Source organism: Podarcis melisellensis (assembly GCF_964234715.1).
Source record: "Podarcis melisellensis genome assembly, chromosome: 18".
Classification (NCBI taxonomy): Eukaryota; Metazoa; Chordata; class Lepidosauria; order Squamata; family Lacertidae; genus Podarcis; species Podarcis melisellensis.
Window position 1 is genome coordinate 8,003,718 of NC_138536.1, and position 20,133 is coordinate 8,023,850.

General features: G+C 46.9%; 1 protein-coding gene across 1 annotated transcript in view; it reads left to right on the forward strand.

The window, feature by feature from the left end:
* The window catches only part of LOC309360980 (vomeronasal type-2 receptor 26-like), a 45,010-nt gene extending 25,126 nt beyond the window's left edge, over positions 1-19,884 (forward strand). Inside the window, exons 3-7 of the mRNA XM_081895993.1 lie at positions 362-653; positions 946-1,743; positions 2,454-2,675; positions 18,007-18,133; positions 18,816-19,884. Coding sequence (XP_081752119.1) covers positions 362-653; positions 946-1,743; positions 2,454-2,675; positions 18,007-18,133; positions 18,816-19,714 — 2,338 coding nt within the window. The 3' untranslated portion in view covers positions 19,715-19,884. The remainder of the gene's footprint in view (positions 1-361; positions 654-945; positions 1,744-2,453; positions 2,676-18,006; positions 18,134-18,815) is intronic.
* Positions 19,885-20,133: the final 249 nt, after the last annotated feature.

Sequence of the window (20,133 nt, forward strand, 5' to 3'; positions counted from 1 at the left end):
CAGTATAGCACACATTTTGAGGGGCGCCTTCATTTCTTACTCATAGAACCACGTTAGAATAGAATCATAGATTGAAGAGATGGAAGGAACCCGGAGGAATCTCACCTGAAGCATCCATGACACATGGTCACCTTCGGAGGGAGTCTCTTCCACTGTTGAACAGCTCTGTGTGCTGTTTGCATCAAAGCTCCGGTCATGAAGCAGAGATCTCCAAATTTTTGTTCTATGCTAGACAGGAAAAGGTTTTATATTAATGCAAAAGGATAAATAAATACTAATCTGTGTGGATCATATAATGTTTCCTCCCTCCCATTAATATGAATATCATTTTCACTCTTTTTAAAGAATTCATTTATTGCAGGGAGTCAACTACGTCCTACTTTCAAACTTTGTCTTTCCTGTTCACCATTCAAGAGATCAACCAGGATCTCAGGCTCTTACCCAACATCACCCTGGGCTACAACATCTATGAAAACTATTTTGATGCAAGGATGACTTCGGACGCCATGCTAGAGCTGCTTGCAGGCAGTGGATGCAATATTCCCAATTATCACTGTGGAGAACAGAATCACCTGCTGGCTGTTCTTGAAGGAGGCAATACTGTCATCTCGAGAGTGATTTCAGCCTTGTCAGGCATCTACAAAATCCCACAGGTAAGTAGTGGGAGAGCATGGAGGGAAAGAGAATTTCAACTGCGTAAAATACTACTTTCTCTTTGGATAGGTCAAGCAAGGATATTTTTAAAAATGGGAAAATCCTGTGCTATGGATTCAACATCCCTTTTTCAAAACTGAGCCTTCACCAACTTGACACCTCCAGATGTTTCAGACTAAAACTCCCTTCAGCCTCAGCCAGCAGAGATTTAGATATCAGGCATTTCAGATAAGTAAAAATCTGTTATGCTGAAAGTAAAATAAATTGGTGATCTTTTGCTTTCCTTGCTAGATCAGTTATGGCTTCACTGCCCAGGTTCTCGAAGGTAAAACCCTGTTCCCTTTTGTCTACCGGATGACTCCCAAAGAGGAAAGTCAGTACCAGGGGATTGTTGAATTGCTCCTGCATTTTGGATGGACGTGGATTGGCCTCTTCACTCCAGACAATGACAGTGGAGAAAGATTTGTGAGCGCTGTGAAACCTCTGATGCTCAGCAGAGGGATCTGCATTGCTTTTTCAAAAAGACTACCAGAAAGTGATATGGATCAATTTTTCAGGCCTGGACAACCTTTTTTCCTATGGAGACAAGTTGGGGTATTTGTTTCCTATATAACCAATGCACTGAGTATCATAATACTCATGGCAATAAACATGGTTTATGAGAAGGAAATAGGGGCGAATGTCTGGATAACAACAGCTTTGCTAGAAATCAGAACTGACTTTTACATCCCTCCAAATTACTTCCATCACCTCCATGGTTCTCTGTCCTTTGCAATTCAGACTGGAATAAGGAGCAGCAAAGGTGGCAAATTGCAGACCAATCTTCTGGATTATTTGAATCAAACATTTCAGTGTTCATATTCAAAGCATCTGTTGTCCATGAAAGGCAGAATAAGATGCAGAGAGGAGGAGCAGCCATTGCCCCAAGAGGAGCGTGAGAGAACCCTGTCTTTTGACAGCTATAGCATTTACATCCATGCTCAAGCTGTGGCTCAGGCCTTGCATGCTTCGCTTTCATCTAGATCCCAGAGGAGGCTGATGGTGGAGGAAGGAGAGCAATGGGGACCCCAAAGGCTACAGCCGTGGCAGGTATTTCCTCCCCCTTTTTGCAAACTGCAGTCCACAGAGATGCTGATCTTGACTGGGGATAGACCTGTAAAATAACATAGTTAGTATTAGTAATAGTAATAGTAATAGTAGCAAACCGCCCAACATTTCTCTGTTGAAAATAGAAAATAGAAACATCCCATTCCATAATGATAATCTTACTGCTTATAGCCAGGGCTTTTTTTCAGAGGGGAACTCACTGGAACTCAGTTCTGGCACCTCTCAGGTGGGTGCCATTGCCATTCTCAGAGGGAGGTGTTCATGGTGAGTTCCGGCACCTTCTTTTCTAGAAAAAGAGCACTGTTTATACATCTTCTTCAGTTGATTCAGCACTCTGGGCACCTCTCAACATAAAGAAATTCAGACTAAAATATTAAACATATTAAGAATTCCCGATATAGGATTAGACGGGTTGTGGGTTGAATAACTCCACATCTGCCAACATTTCTCCAACGAAAATAGGGACATTCTAAGGAAAAGTGGGAAATTCTGGGATCAAATGAAAAACTGTCTCTAATCCAGGGACATCCCTGGAAAATTGGGGCACTAGTAATATAAATGGCTGAATAGGAATTCCAGTCTACATGAGATACACGCAGCCCCAAATCAGAAGAGGTTGAAGTGAGTAGGACTGAGATATCCATCTTGGCTTCAAGCTTTCTCAGTGCTGGTGTTTTCTCCTGTCATTCCAGCTTCACCCTTTCTTGAGAGAAATTCGGTGTCTGAATACTTCCAGAGGCAGGCTGTGCTTGGATGAGAACTGGGAGCTGCCAGCGGACTTTGATATTGTGAACTGGGTGATCTCTCCCAATAAGTCTTGTGTCGTTATTGGGAATATAAGGAGAGAGACATCTGCTAGCATAAAGTTCACCATTAACCCAGAAGCCATTGAGTGGCCCAAGAAATTCAACAAGGTAGGAGGAATCACAGAGAGGGGAGGCTAGGAGATCCCAGCTTTTCTTGAACAACTGCTGCAAAATGGCTATATCAGGTTGACCAATGTTGTCTTGACCATCCAATAACAGCTGCAACGGCCACTCCTTCTTTCCACAGCAGCTGAGATAGGAGGGAAATTTGGGGTGCTCACAGAAAGCATAGGGCCCAGAGGTCCTTAGAAAAGACACTATTTCCGAGCCAGACTGAGAATTTAAGAATTCTGGATAGAATCTTTAACCAAATGGACTACATAGATAAGAAGAAAAAGGAAAGCCCCTAGTAAAAGGGAACTATTCGGTTTTCATACATGCAGAAGGATGGAAAGCGATTTATTTTTGAAATGATAATTACTGATTTATTGTGGATTTTTTTTAAATTTGTGGAGTAAGCTCACTTGTAGATGTTGCAAATCTTAAACTATTGTATGTGCAGGAATAGAGAAGTGCACAGTTGTTGGTGAAAGAAGATAATTTAAAAAAAGCAACAACCCTATTGTAACATAAGGTTAACGTTAAGAAATGGCACGTAAACTAGAAATAACTAGGGAAATACATCAATGACAAGAGGAAACCTTGCATCCCTCAAGAATCGAGTGAGGGAAACCAATATTTGGAAAAGTCATATTAAATGTGTCTTAATTAGTGGTTGAGAGATTATCGGAATCCTGAAATTTGGGGAAATCACATTTCAGACTCCATTGCTATTTTCTTTGAAAAAATTTTAAGCAGGGAAGCAGGGAAACGGAGAAGAGGAATCAGAGTTCTGTGGTGCAAACCTCAGTTGTCCTGAACGAAGAACAAGATATTCTGGTCACCCCAATGGTCATTGGGGGGTTGAAAGGACCCTGATGAGACTTCCGGAGGCGGTGCGAACGGCAATGGCTGCCCTCTTCCAACTGCGAAGAGGGAGCTCCGCGGAAACAGGTCGTCCGCTACGGCGAAGCAGAGACCCACACCGGAAAACCACAGGCAGCAAGAGCCTGTGGCCGTGGGACTCGGCGGGCGCCAGAAGCGCCCCCCGAAACGGAGAGGGGACCCCGTAAGGGGTCTCCGAACGTGGAGGGGGTATCGCGGCGCTGTGAGTCGATCGCTATTCCTGCGGAGTGAAGCCGCAGAGCCGCTGTCGGTGAGCGCTGACCTTTCTTCCTGGAAAACATCTAATTTTGAAAAGCAACAATCTGTGAGTAAGAAAAGACTGTAAGAATTGAAAGTAAATTGGTATAAAGTCGGCCGAAAGCGGAGACGTAAACAGGAAGTCCGTCTTCCGCTTCTGCTTAAGACCTAAAGCAAAAGACTTTGATGTTTGGAGCCTTTGGAGAGACGTTTAAAAACAACTAATCTGTGCATCCATTGAAGCTGCTTATACGTTAAATTAGGATTTAACCTTTCTTAAGTGACTTATTTCTTTTATGGACTGTGTTTCACCTCTTCTTTTGGAACCTACAAATTTATACAGAGAAGCCCAGGTAGTGGATCTGCCTGAAAGATAGAACTGTCAGAGTGCAGACTTGGTTACTTTGTGACTCTGGTTCTGCTACAATCTGAGCTTCTGTGGATTTGCTATATTGAATCATCTCTTCTGGCACTTGTTAGAGACATTGTAGTGACTTTTAAACCAACTCTGCCAACTGCAACAAAAATTGAAGGTCCCTTTTGGAATTTAGTAGGGCGGCTGAAATTAAATGGATTTTAACAATTTGGCTTTTTCCCTCAAGACATACTCGGACTCCCTCTAGAGGTCTTTGGATTTATAGTTGTATGTGGCTTTGCTTTCTCTTTCCTTTCCTCCTATATGACTGTTTACTCTCTGGGCTGCTGGATTCTCATGGGAACAACTTAGCCTGACCTTGACTTGTAGACAAAACTGGAATGAGTGGCACGGGAAGAACAAGAGCAGCTAGAGCGAAAGCTAGACAAACAACTTTAAATTTAACTTCACAGCCGTGCAGATCATCTGTTCCTACTATTTTGTCAGCTGAAGAAGTAGGAATTGAGCAACCACTGGCGGAGGATATGGCAGGAGCATATGGCTCAGTATTAGAGAAAATCTTGGAAAAACTGGAAGCTCTGGACAAGAAAGCGGATGAACAAACGGCTAAGATTGAACTAAATACAGCCAGTGTAAATAAATTAACTGAACAAGTTGCTTTGAACACTCAATCAATTGGAAGGCTATTTGAGACCACTGCAGAAAACCGCAAATTGGCTGAGGAAGCCAGCCAAAAAGTTGAAGAATTAGAACAAGAGGTAAGACCACTGCACAAACTGGTTGGTGAACAGCAGGCGTATTTGTCTATGATTGAACTGCGGAATTGGGAGAATAACTTGAGGTTAAGGTCAGTACCAGAACTGGAACAAGGAAATTTAATTGAGTTCCTGGCAAAAGAATTTTCCAAGTTTTGACCTTTAGAGGAAGAAAAGGACTTTAAAATTGTGACTGCTTTCAGACTTGGAAAATCAGCAAGGAAAGACAGGCCCAGAGACTGTTTGATTGTTTTGAGATCCAAGGAGGAAAGAGACAAAATCTTAGGCCTACATTACGGAAAGTCACTGGACATTTCGGATAAAAGAGTCGAAATTTACAAAGATATTCCTAAACAACTTTTGGACCTTAGATCCACCTACATTGAGCTAGTAAAATTGCTGAGGAGCAACTCAATTGTTTTCAGGTGGGAATTCCCCCAAGGATTATCCTTTACATTCAGAGGGAAGAAGGTTAAAATTAAAACAGCCGAGGACAAAGACAAATTTTTGAGTGTCTACGGAGAGGACCTTCAGAAAGGGATTGAGAAACCTTCGGGGTCTGGACCATCGTCTGCACCTACACCTACACCTTCGGGGTCTGAAGACCAGGAGAAAAAGATACCACCACTAGAGGAATAACAGATTGGGCCAGGATGTCTCTGCAACTTCTGAGTTGGAACATCAATGGCGCCAACTCTCTGGAAAAAAGGAGAAGAATATTCCACATATTGAAAAAAGAACAATTGGACATTATTTGCCTGCAAGAAACACATGTGACTAGGCTCCACAGAAAAGTGTTAATAAACAAAAGATTAGGCCAAGAATTTATCTCTTCGGACCGAGTCAAGAAAAGAGGTGTGGTGATATATGCAAAAGAGAGCCTGTCACCAAAATTTTTATTTAAAGATGATCAAGGAAGAATTTTGGCAATCAAGATACAAAACCAAGGAGAAAAGTTTTTGATATTAGGAATCTATGCGCCAAATGAGGGGAAATCGGAATTTTATAAGAAGCTGCATGAGATAATGCTGGACTATCTGAACTATGACAACATCATCATGATGGGAGACATGAATGGGGTGGCATCGACCAACATGGATAAGTCACATAGCCAAAATGTGACAAAAGATGGCAGACTACCTAAAACATTTTTTGAACTGACTGACAATATGGACTTGATTGACATTTGGAGAACAAAGAACCCCCTGGGAAGAGAAGGAACATTCTTTTCTGAAGCCAAACTGACATGGACAAGAATCAACCAAATATGGATAACTAGAGGTCTGGCACCTAAGACTAGAAAAGTGGAAATCTGCCCAAAGACCTGCTCCGACCATAATGCCGTAAAGATGGATATGAGACTAACTCCAACCGGCTCCTTTAGATGGAAGATGAATGACAATTTGTTCAGAGACCAGGAGATCACCAAAAAGGCCCAGAAAGTTTTGAAGGACTACTTTGAGATAAATTTGAACACCACGGTGGAAAAAAGAACCATCTGGGATGCAAGTAAAGCGGTTATGAGAGGGTTTCTGATACAACAGAACGCTGTAAAGAGAACACAAAATGAGAAAAAAGATAAGATTTTGGAGAAAATTAAAGAATGTGAGAAGAAGTTAAGATCGAAACCGAAGTCAAAAGAGATCTTGAAAGAAATTAAATTTTACCAAGCACAATACTCCAAAATTGATAAATCAGGAGGTGGAGTGGAAAGTTAAGTTAATGAAACAAAGATCATTTGATTCGGCAAATAAATGTGGAAAACTGCTAGCATGGCAGTTGAAAAAGAGAGAAAAATTAAACACGATCACCAACCTAGAGATTGAAGGAAGAAATGTTCAGGACCCTGTGGAGATAAGGAAGTGCTTCCAGAGATATTTTAAACAATTATACACTCAAGGGCCGCAAAATGAGGCTGAGATAGAACAATTTCTGATAAAAAATGGACTACCAAGGTTGTCTCAAGAAAATAGATCAATCCTGAATTGTAAAATATCACGACAAGAGATTGAAGTTGCCATTCAGAATATGCAACTGGGCAAGTCTCCAGGACCAGATGGGCTTACCTCCAAATATTATAAGGTACTGGAAGACTATTTGATACATCCACTAATGGAGGTTTGCAACGAGATTTTGGAGGGGAAGAAAGCACCGGAAACGTGGAAAGAAGCCTTCATCACATTGATACCCAAATCAGAACTGGAAAAGACACAACTCAAGAATTACCGCCCCATTTCCCTTCTAAATGTGGATTACAAAATCTTTGCAGACATTCTAGCAAACAGATTTTAAAAAGTTTTAAGTGAAGTGATTCACAAAGATCAGGCAGGCTTTCTCCCAGGAAGATATTTGTTTGCTAACACAAGGAATATTATTGACATTTTGGAACTTTTGCAAACAAATATCAATACAAGAGTAGTGCTAATATTTATAGATGCGGAGTGTGATGGCCTGGGATTCCGATTCAGAGGATGAACCAGAGGAATCCCAGCCTGCACAGGAGTCCCCGCCTCCAGGGCCGGCTGAACTGGGGCAAGGCCTAGATGCTGAAGAGCCTGCACCTGTGACAGAGCATCAGGAGCTGGCCCCAGGTGAAGCCCTTCTGGCCCCAGAGGGGCTTGACGACTCAGTGGCCACAGGTGAGCCTCCTCCAGGGCCCAGTAACCCTTCGGCCTCTCCTGATCTGCAGAGGCTTAGGGCAGAGAGGCGAAGGGAACTGGTTGCCCCCAGGAGGAGTGCTCGCCTTAAGGCCAGAGGAGGTGGGGCTCCTGGGGGCCGGGACCGCCCCCGGCCTTAGAAGAGGATAAAAGCCCAGTCAGCCCGGCCCCAGGTTGCGGGAGCAACGTTGTTGTTGGCTTCGGACCTTCCTGTGTTCCTGATCCCTGCTCGGCCTCCTGTTCCTGACCATCCGGTGCTCCTGTTCCCTGCTCGGCCTCCTGTTCCTGACCATCCGGTGCTCCTGTTCCCTGCTCGGCCTCCTGTTCCTGTTCATCCGGTGTTCCTGTTCCCTGCTCAGCCTCCTGTTCCAGCTTTCCTGTTCCCCGCCCGGCTCTCCGCCTCGGACCTCGCCCCTCTTCGTGTGGACTCTGCTACACCCACGGTACCTTCCCCCCGGGACCAGCACAGTTTGCTCCCGCCACACCCGCACTCCCCCTTCGTTGGGGTGCGTTCGGGAAGAGCCAGAGGCCATGGCTGACCAGGCGGCTGCGCTGGTGGCTTTGGTCCAGAAGAACCAGGCCTTGACTCACACCGTGCAGCAGCTCAGCGACGCGGTTACGGCACTTCAGCAGCGCTTGGAAGCCCTACCGGCTCCTGGGGCCAACGCCCCGGCTCCTGGCAAGTACCCAGTGGCTTTGCCCGAGAAATTTGATGGGGCCCCGGCCAGCTTTCCCATGTTCCTCGCCCAAGCCAAGCTGTATATTCAAGGGCGAGCCCGGAACTTCCCTGACGACCGCACCAAGGTGCACTTTTTGATTAGTTTGTTAAAGGACCAGGCGGCCAAGTGGCCGTTGCCGCTACTCAGGCAAGACTCCCCCTTGCTGGCAGACTATACGGGGTTTTGCAATCTTTTGGAGGCCGCATTTGGCAACCCCCAGAAAGGGAGTCAAGCCAACCGGGCGATTCGGCGGTTGAAACAGGACAAGTCCACGGTGGCCGCATATACCACGGAGTTTCGGCTGTTGGCACAGGACTTGACCTGGAATGACTTGGCACTGCGGGACCAGTATCTCGAAGGGCTCTCGGACGAGATACTGAACCAGCTGGCCACAATAGAACGCCCCACCACGCTAGACACTCTCATTCAATGGAGTCTACAGATAGACGACCGGCTGGAGGATCGGCGCCAGGCTCGGGGCCGACGACACCTCCAGTTCTCGGCACCAGTTTCTTCCGGCAGCCCCACGGTCACAACTGAGTTATCGGAGCAGTCTATGCGGCTCGGGGCAGTGCGGCCACGCCTTTCCCCCGTAGAGAAGGTGCGGCGTCGGGAGGGGAATCTATGTCTCTACTGTGGCGGAAGTGGACACTACGCTCGGTCCTGCCCTGAGAAACGCCAGCCGCAGGGAAACCGCCAACCCCCAGTAGCTGATGGCCCTAGCTACCGGGGGTCCCAAACAGCGCAGAATGGGCCCGTACCAATAGACTTCTACGTTCAGGAGCCGTTACTCAGGAGACCCAGCCCCTGGTCCTGTGTCTCCAGCAGCACCGGGAGTTGCGAACTTTGGACATTGCCTCTATGCCCCGGTTCCCCCTCGTGCTCGGGATGGACTGGTTGGAAGCTCACAACGTTCAGATTGACTGGGTCAAACGGACCGTGCACTTCCCAGACCCATGTTCCCATGCTCAATCCGAGACGCTGGCGGCCGCGCCCACAGAGGAGGCAGCACCCATGCTCCCACCCGTGTACCAGGACTACCAGGACGTGTTCGAGGAACGGGGGGCAGACCAGCTGCCGCCGCATCGGCCTTTTGACTGCGGCATAGACCTCCAGCCCAGAGCGCCTTTACCAGTGAGTTGCTTATATTCTCTAACAGAGCCAGAGCGCGAGGCTTTGCAGGACTTCTTGCGCAAGAACCTGGAGCGTGGGTTCATTAGGCCTTCCACCTCGCCTACCGCGGCACCAGTGCTCTTTGTTAAGAAGAAATGTGGGGAACTCTGCCCTTGCCATGATTACCGAGCCCTGAACAAAATTACCATCCCAGACCGGTACCCCTTGCCCCTCATCTCGGAGTTGCTGGAGCGGGTGCAAGGGGCACAGGTGTTCACCAAGCTGGACCTCCGGGGGGCCTACAACTTGATTCGGATCTGAGCCGGGGACGAGTGGAAGACAGCGTTTGGGACCCGGTACGGGCAGTTCGAATACTTGGTTATGCCTTTCGGTTTGAGCAATGCGCCTGCTGCGTTCCAACGCTACATCAACCACGTGTTCCAGGACTTGTTAGATAAGAACGTGGTGGTGTACTTGGATGACATACTGGTTTACTCCCGTGACCCGGCTCGCCATGAGGGACATGTCCGGACCGTGCTGCAGCGCTTGCGTGAGCACCGTTTGTACGCAAAGCTCAGCAAGTGCGAATTCCATCAGCGGACTGTGGACTTCCTTGGTCACCGGCTCTCTCCAGATGGGGTGCAGATGGACCCTGGGAAGGTGGCAGCGGTTCGAGAATGGGCGGCACCCCGGAACCACAAGGACCTACAGCGTTTCCTGGGGTTCGCCAACTACTACCGGACCTTCATCGCAGATTACGCTCATCGCACCACCCCGTTGACCCGGCTACTGCGCCCAAAGACGCCGTTTTCCTGGGACAAGGAGGCAGAGGAGGCATTTCAGGGGTTGAAGGCCTGTTTCCAGAGGGCGCCAATCTTACAACATCCTGACCCCTCTCGACCCTTTGTGGTGGAGACCGACGCCTCCAGTACGGCTCTCGGTGCCGTCTTGTCTCAACAGAATGGACCTGAAGCGCCACTCTTACCCTGTGCCTTCTATTCCCACCAGCTCCTACCAGCGGAGTGTAACTATACTGTGTGGGAGCGGGAACTACTGGCCATCAAGGTGGCCTTTGAGGTCTGGCGCCACCATCTTGAGGGGGCACGACATCCGGTGGAGGTGAGAACTGACCACCGGAACCTGGAGTACCTCCAGACCACCCGCAAGCTGAACCAAAGACAGATCCGGTGGGCGTTGTTCTTTTCCCGGTTCCAGTTCCGGATCCGCTACATCCCTAGCTCTCAGAACCAGAAGGCGGATGCCCTGTCCCGGAAACCTGAAGACAACGCAGACACGGTACAGCAAGCAGAACTCACCATGATCCTACCTCCAGCTGCATTCCTGGCCACCCAGGAGGCGGAGCTACTGCACGCTCGGGTGCGGGAACAGCAGCGGGTCGACGCTTGGGCCCAGGAACGACTCCGGGAGCTGGCTGAAGGGTCCAGCCCACAGTATCCGGGGCTGGTCCTGCATCAGGGCCTTCTGCTGCGCCACGGTCGTCTGTACATCCCGCCAGGGCCACTGCGGCTGGAGGTTCTCCGGATGGCCCATGATGCCCCAGCAGCGGGGCACTTTGGACGGTATCGGACCACCCATCTGGTCAGTCGTGAGTTTTGGTGGCCCCGCCTGAAGGCTGACGTGGCTCGCTACGTTGCTGGTTGTGATGTCTGCCGGCGCGCCAAGGGCCCTACCGGGCGACCCCCCGGCCTACTTCAGCCATTGCCAGTTCCACCGCGCCCTTGGCACACGGTTTCGTTGGACTTTGTAGTGGACTTACCCCCGTCTCGTGGATGTACCTGCCTTCTGGTTTTCTCCGACCATTTCACCAAGATGGTGCACTGCGCTCCCTGTCCATCTGTACCCACAGCCAAGGAAACCGCTCAGTTGTACCTTCAGCATGTCTTCCACCTGCATGGGCTACCTGAGCGCGTGGTGTCCGACCGGGGCGTTCAGTTCACATCCCGGTTCTGGCGAGCATTGCACCAGACCCTCGGGACAGAGGTCTGCCTCTCGTCAGCCTACCACCCACAGACCGATGGCCAGACGGAACGGGCGAACGCGGTGCTGGAGCAGTACCTCCGGTGTTACTGCAGCTACCAGCAGGATGACTGGGTCGACCACCTGGCATTGGCGGAGTTCGCCTACAACAACGCGGTGAATGCGTCCACCCAGCAGACCCTGTTCCAGGCCAGTTACGGTTATCATCCACGGCTGTTTCCAGATGTGCTGCCGGCATCCGCGGTCCCGGCGGTGATGGAGTGGCTTCAAGAGCTCCAGTCCCAGCAACAGCTTTTGGTGCAGCAACTGCACCAGGCCAAGGAAGCGTACAAAGCCCAGGCCGACCACCACCGCCAGGTGGGGCCGGAACTTCGCGTCGGTGACCTGGTTTGGCTCTCCACTCGCCACCTCCACCCCTCTCGACCTTCGCAGAAGTTGGACGCCCGCTTCACCGGCCTGTTCCCTATCGTGGACCAAGTCTCTCCTGTGGCATTCCGTCTCCGGTTACCCGCAACCCTGAAGGTTCACCCGGTCTTCCACAGGTCCCTTTTAAGTCCGGTGGCCCCACCCGACGAGTTCCACCCAAACCGTCCCCGACCACAGCCAGTGTTGGTTCAGGGAGAGCCTGAGTACGAGGTGGAACGCATCCTGGACTCCCGATACCGCAGGGGAAAGCTGCAGTATCTCATTGACTGGAAGGGGTACGGACCGGAGGACCGTTCCTGGGAACCAGCGGCCAACGTCCACGCACCTGCTTGCCTCCGAGAATTCCATGCGACGTACCCCGGCAAGCCGGGTCCGGACCCTCGGTTGAGGGGGGACCTGGGAGGGGGGATGGTGTGATGGCCTGGGATTCCGATTCAGAGGATGAACCAGAGGAATCCCAGCCTGCACAGGAGTCCCCGCCTCCAGGGCCGGCTGAACTGGGGCAAGGCCTAGATGCTGAAGAGCCTGCACCTGTGACAGAGCATCAGGAGCTGGCCCCAGGTGAAGCCCTTCTGGCCCCAGAGGGGCTTGACGACTCAGTGGCCACAGGTGAGCCTCCTCCAGGGCCCAGTAACCCTTCGGCCTCTCCTGATCTGCAGAGGCTTAGGGCAGAGAGGCGAAGGGAACTGGTTGCCCCCAGGAGGAGTGCTCGCCTTAAGGCCAGAGGAGGCGGGGCTCCTGGGGGCCGGGACCGCCCCCGGCCTTAGAAGAGGATAAAAGCCCAGTCAGCCTGGCCCCAGGTTGCGGGAGCAATGTCGTTGTTGGCTTCGGACCTTCCTGTGTACCTGATCCCTGCTCGGCCTCCTGTTCCTGACCATCCGGTGCTCCTGTTCCCTGCTTGGCCTCCTGTTCCTGACCATCCGGTGCTCCTGTTCCCTGCTCGCCCTCCTGTTCCTGTTCATCCGGTGTTCCTGTTCCCTGCTCAGCCTCCTGTTCCAGCGTTCCTGTTCCCCGCCCGGCTCTCCGCCTTGGACCTCGCCCCTCTTCGTGTGGACTCTGCTACACCCACGGTACCTTCCCCCCCGGGACCAGCACACGGAGAAGGCCTTTGATAATATTTCTTGGAAATTTATGAAGAAAAATTTGGAAGGGATGGGAGTGGGACGGGGATTTGAAAATGGGATAGATGCAATCTATTCAGAACGAAAGGCTAAATTAATAGTTAACAATGTGGTGACAGAAGAGTTTAAAATTGAAAAAGGAACACGACAAGGTTGCCCTATTTCCCCTCTGTTATTCATTTCGGTCTTGGAGGTGCTCTTGAATATGATTAGAGGGGACCGGTTGGTGGAAGGAATTCAGGTCGGAGCGAAACAGTACAAACTTAAGGCTTTTGCAGATGACCTAGTTTTGACCCTACAGGAGCCAGAATCTAGTACGAAAAGGGCATTACAATTGATTCAAGACTTTGGTCGGGTGGCGGGTTTTAAACTAAACAAACAAAAAACTAAGGTATTGGGAAAAAAATTGACAGCTTCAGAGTCAGAAAGGTTTCAGAAAGGGACAGAGTTAAACGTGGTTAAAAAAGTAAAATACCTAGGGGTGAACATAACAGCAAAAAATTTATTTAAGGACAACTATGAAAAGTGCTGGTCAGAAATTAAGAGAGACTTAGAAAGTTGGTCAAGACTGAAACTTTCCTTGTCGGGCCGAATTGCTGCTATAAAAATGAATGTATTGCCAAGGATGCTGTTTTTAATTCAAACTTTACAGATTGTGGATAAAATGGAGTGTTTCGGGAGGTGGCAAAGAGACATTTCCAAATTTGTCTGGCAGGGCAAAAAGCCCAGAATTAAGTTTAAAATATTAACTGATGCTAAAGAAAGGGGGGGTTTGCCCTGCCAGAGTTAAGGTTGTATTATGAATCAGCAGCTTTTTGCTGGCTGAAAGATTGGCTGCTTCTTGAAAACACTGATGTTTTAGATTTGGAAGGATTTAACAATGCTTTTGGATGGCATGCATATCTGTGGTATGACAAGGTTAAGATTCACAAGAATTTCAAGAACCATATTGTAAGGAAAGCAGTGTTTAATGTCTGGACAAAATATAAAGACTTATTAGAAAATAAGACCCCAAGGTGGTTATCACCTATGGAAGCTAAAGCTGTGAAAAGACCCAATATGGAGGTCAAATGGCCGAAATACTGGGAAATATTAGAAAGAGATGGAGACAATTGGAGATTGCAGAGTTTGGAAAAACTAAAAGACAAAGTGCGAGATTGGCTACACTATGCTCAGATTAAAGAGGTTTTTAAATTGGACAAAAAGCTAGGATTCCAGGTGGAAAAATCGAAACTGGAAACAGAACTGCTAGAACCTAAGACTAAGGTACTTTCAAGAATGTATAACTTGTTGCTGAGGTGGAATACGCAGGATGAAACGGTCAAATCAGCTATGATAAAGTGGGCACAGGACATTGGGTATAATATCAAGTCAAGTACTTTATTACGGTCATAGACCAGCATAAACAGAACATATACATAAATAGTATAACAGTATGAATCCAGGCGAATAATTATTAGATAAATAGGAGCTAGAACCAAACGTAGATTTAAACATATACATAGAATACTTAATTAAGGATAGATAATGGGTCTAAAAATTTGTAAGAAAGATTAAAAGATCAGTTAACACAGCTATATGGGGTGGGCTTCAGAAGTGTGGATCTAATAATATGGGCCTTCAGTTTAGGATTGAATTGTAGCATAGATCATTATTCGTCAAATATCTATCATGGCAGCGCAATATCTGGTGACTGGATATGTGGCTTCTGGGCTCTCTTCCTGTGAACCAGACCAAGTTTTATTGCGGCAAAAGCCAGTGACACTAAACACCACAAGATCAAACAAAAAGAAATCAACAACAACATCAAGAAGAAGAAGAAAAAAGATTACACAAGGGAACTTCGCAGTGTGCCATTCAACAGCAGAAATTTACGCTTCCTGATTGCTAAAGTGCAAAATTTGGCCACCTCATATGATATTGAGCTTGAGGAATCTTCCAGAAGGTATTTTCGTAGAATTTTGGGGGAGGATTCCAAATAATGTTGTAGGTGTATGAATTTTGATAAAAGCGGCAAAATAAGTTGAGCTCGTTTTTCACTATAAAATTTGCAGAATAGAAGGATGTGTGTAACAGATTCTACCTTATTAGACATACAGGGGCAGAGACGTGCATGCATTGATACCCGCGTGAATTTGCCGTACAGCACTGCTGAGGGCATTGTCTCAAAGCGGGCTCTGGAGAAAGCCCATCTATAAGCTTCGTTAGTGATGTTAGTTAAATAAGGGGCAGCTGCAAAGTTAGGCCAAGCTTTTAAACATCTATGTCTCCGGGAGTAGGGCGTCTTCTTGTTGTAATTCGACACTGTAAAGTCTCTGAGTGATAATTGCCTTTGCCTTGTTCTGAGTTCCAAGAAAGAGATTTTCAGGGTTTAGGCCAATTTGTTTGATCTTGTTAGTTATTTGCATAAGCCAAGGAGGATAGGGAACTGCGGCCAGGAAGCAAGGTAACAGTCCCTTAGGATTGTAATGGATTTTCAGCCAGAGGGATATTGCTTGCTCCCAGACTTTTAATTCCACTCTGGGTAGTCCTGCCTCTTGCCTTAAGACTGCATTAGGTGTACACTTTGGGGTAGCAAATAGTGATCTTAAGAATTTTGATTGTACTGTTTCAAGGGTCTTAAGGTTGGCAGAGGGGCTAATTTGAGTGCCATACAGGAGTTGGACTAAAGATTTTGCCTGGAAAACTTTTAGGGCCATCGGGAGGAAGCCAGCTCCTTTCCTTCTGAATAATCTAAGGATGGCATTTGCACTTCTTCCTGCTGATATAGCTGATGTGGTCAGGTGTGTTGACAATTTGGCATTGTAAGAGAAAGTAATGCCTAAGTATTGGAAGGTCTTAGTCTGTTCAATGGCGTTTCCCTTTACGCTCCAATTATCTTTCCTGAAGGAGCGGTTAAAATGTACAATTTTGGTTTTGGCAAAGTTAATTAACAGTTCAGTGTTACATTGGTCACTAAACTTTCCTAAGGCACGTTTCAGACCCACTTTGGTTTGAGAGAGAAGAACAGCGTCATCCGCATACATTAAAACTGGTACTTTTCTGCCGTTAGAGAACACGGGGGGGTGGGTTTCGATTTCACGGCAGCATGTGACCAGGAGTTAACATAGATGTTAAATAAAAATGGGGCTAATAGGCATCCTTGTCTAACTCCTCTTTGGACTGGGATTTCTCTAGAGAGTCTGCCGCCCTGTGCAAGTCTTATCTGGAGGGTGTTGTTCTCATGAAGCTTAATCATCAGAAGTAATAACCTTCTGTTAATACCCATATTGGCCAATTTGGCCCAGAGCCTACCCCTGGATACAGAATCAAATGCTGCCTTTAGGTCCACAAAGGCCGCATACAGTGACTTTTTCCAATGTTTCACATACTTATAGACAAAATAATCTAACACTAAGCAGTGATCAATGGTGGAACGTCCAGATGTAAACCCTGCTTGTTCAATTTCTAGTAAATCATTATGATCTAACCATTCACATAATTTTAGGCATAGATGTTTTGTATAAAGTTTGCAGATCACATTCAGAAGACTAATTGGTCTATAATTAGATGGGTCAGAGGGGTTACCCTTTTTAAATATAGGAACAATTATAGCCAGTCCCCAATCTTTAGGGATTTCAGTTGTCTTATCTATATATGAAAATAGATTTGGTATAATATCATGTTGGCTGACTGGGAAAAGTTATGGACCACCGGTATGAAGTTTACGGCATGTAATGCCTTGAAAGAAAACATTATGAAAATGATATATAGGTGGTACATGACCCCAGTCAAGCTTGCAAAAATATATCACCTGCCAGATAATAAGTGTTGGAAATGTAAGGAAACTGAAGGAACGTTCTTTCACCTCTGGTGGACTTGCCCCAGGGTTAAGGCCTTCTGGGAAATGATATATAATGAACTGAAAAAGGTATTTAAGTATACCTTCCCTAAGAAACCAGAGGCCTTCCTTTTGGGCATTGTTAGCTAGAGGGTGTTAAAGAATGATAGAACATTTTTTATGTATGCAACAACAGCAGCAAGGATACTTGTCGCTAAATATTGGAAAACTCAAGATTTGCCCACGCTGGAAGAATGGCAGATGCAACTGATGGACTACATGGAGCTAGCAGAAATGACAGGCGGAATCCGAGACCTGGGAGAGGAAGCCGTGGAAGAGGACTGGAAGAAATTTAAGGACTATCTACAAAAACATTGTAGACTATACGAGTGCTAAGAAGGATGAGAGATTTGAAAATAACAGGGCCCATAAAGTTAGTTGATAAGATTATGAGAATGAGTGAATCTTACGAGAAAAATAAATTTTGTATAAACATTGTGTTGAAATTAGGTATTTAAGACCTAGATAAAAATATTCAAAGTTAGGGACAAAATATTGGAAATGTGGATAATAAGAATTGAAACAAGGTGATAAGTTGCTGGCTAAAGTTTTATAATTTGGAATGCAAGAGCGGGTGATGTGAGGAAGTCCAAAAGATGAAGAAAAGATGGGTATTACAAGATGTTAAATTTGTATGTTTGTTCTTTTTTCTGTCTATTATCTGTTTATTCTGTCTTTTCTCTATTGTATAAACAAAACTCTTAATAAAAATTTATTTAAAAAAAGAAAGGACCCTGATGAGGGGTCAAAAGCTGCAGTCCAGAGATCCATTTAAACTCACTCTGAGTGAATTAAAGGTAAAGGTAAAGGTACCCCTGCCCGTACAGGCCAGTCTTGACAGACTCTGGGGTTGTGCGCCCATCTCACTTAAGAGGCCAGGGGCCAGCGCTGTCCGGAGACACTTCCGGGTCACGTGGCCAGCGTGACAAAGCTGCATCTGGCGAGCCAGAGCCGCACACGGAAACGCCGTTTACCTTCCCGCTGGTAAGCGGTCCCTATTTATCTACTTGCACCCGGAGGTGCTTTCGAACTGCTAGGTTGGCAGGCGCTGGGACCGAGCAGCGGGAGCGCACCCCGCCACTGAGTGAATTACATACCCACAAATACTCCCAACTGTTCCTCTTTCTTGCACCTTCTTGTCTTTCTGGTTAGGCCGTGCCTCGTTCCAGGTGTACAGAGAGATGTCGACCTGGATATGCCAAGGTGGTTCTGGAAGGAAAGCCCATTTGCTGCTATGCTTGTGCTCGGTGTGCGGAAGGGACCTTCTCCGCCCAGGAAGGTGGGTGACGCCAAGGGGGAAGGAATTTCTGGAGAGAGTAAACACAGGGCAGAAATCCAGTCTCACCCACTTTTTGTGAGAATTCTGCAGATATTGTGGAATGGGGCTCCTTCCTCAACTTCTTTAGGATTAATCAACTTTATTACATCCGGGAAGGGAGTTGAAAGGAATGATCATAAGGAAGAAATCTCTGGGGTTGAAAGTGGGCAGCTGTGAGAGGAATGCCCATAAAGCATTCCTTTTTTATTTTTTATACCAAGTCACACCAAAAAGGAAAAAAAATGACATTTATAAAGAGTAATGGACAGGTGATGCAAACCAGCAAATTTTTAATAGCAAAAGCACAATAAAAAATAAACAATACTTCGTATGAAAATTATTACAATATAATCAATGGACTGTTTTGATCTCACTACTATGAACATTGCATGGAAGCAACAGAAAACTGCATTTCAAATGTCAAGTTAAAGAGCTGTTTCTTCAGGACTAGGCAGGACCAAACAATGCAGTTAACAGAAGTGCAGTGCTCATAGCTACTCAGTTTATCCTACATCACAATTTTGCTTTACCTATTTTAATATGCTTATTTCCTGAGGTCCACCACAATTTTTCAAAACATAGCAGAGCACAGATGATTAGGGATGTAACTGATGCTGCAGCCACTCTTTTTCCTCTTCCTCAGATGCAGAACATTGCACCAAATGCTCAGAAGATCAGTATCCAAACAAGGACAGAGATCATTGTGTCCCCAAGATTATCATCTTCCTGGCTTATGAAGAATATTTGGGAATGGTGTTAGCTTCCGTTGCCCTCTTCTTGTCCTTAACAGCAGGCATTGTGTTGGGAATCTTCATTAAATACAAGGAAACTCCCATAGTAAAAGCCAACAACCGGGAACTCTCCTACATCCTCCTCGTCTCCCTCCTGCTTTCCTTTTTGTCCTCCTTCCTCTTCATTGGGCGCCCAAGGAAAGAGACCTGCCTTCTCCGACAAACGGCCTTCAGCATCATCTTCTCAGTTGCTGTTTCTTCTGTCTTGGCAAAGACCATCACGGTGGTGCTGGCCTTCCTGGCCACAAAGCCCGGGAACAGAGTGAGGAGATGGCTGGGCAAGAGTCTGGCCAACTCCATTGTCATCTCCTGTTCTGGGGGGCAAGTTCTCATCTGCACCATCTGGCTGGGCTCTTCTCCCCCATTCCCAGAGCCCGACATGCACTCCCAGGTGGAAGAGATCATCCTACAATGCAACGAAGGGTCCGTGGCCATGTTTTACGTTGCCCTCGGGTACCTGGGCTTCTTGGCTGCCACCTGCTTCACGGTGGCTTTCCTAGCCAGGAAGCTGCCTGGCTCCTTCAACGAAGCCAAGCTGATCACCTTCAGCATGCTGGTCTTCTGCAGTGTTTGGGTGTCTTTTGTGCCCACCTACCTGAGCACCAAGGGCAAGTACATGGTGGCCGTGCAGATCTTCTCCATGTTGGCCTCCAGTGCTGGGCTTCTGGGCTGCATCTTCCTCCCCAAGTGCTACCTTATTGTGCTGAGGCCTGATCTGAACACAAAGGAGCAACTGACAACCAGAAATTAAGAGAACATCTGATTCTTAAAACATTCCATGTTCCCGATGCCCAGAAGTGCATAAAGGAAACACAGCTACTCATCCATGTTGCTCCTTCTCCACCTCTGAAAGAGATTATGTTCATTCTTAGCCCAACTTTTATGTAGTCCTGTTCACCTGAACAGGAAGATGGGAGGAAATATTTTGCTACCTTGCTTTGCGTCCTGGTCTACTGCCCTTAGTTTGTAAACTACTATCTTTTAATAATATTGTGTTTTGGGAACTTATATTTATCTCACAACAAGATAGTCTAGAGGGAGATAGGAGATAGGTTTTTTAGTCTGTTTGCTTTGCTATTAACCATATCAATTCTCATATTCAACAATACTTTCTAGTTATGTCATTGCTAGATATTCATATACCTGTGATCCATTTTCTACAGGTATGCT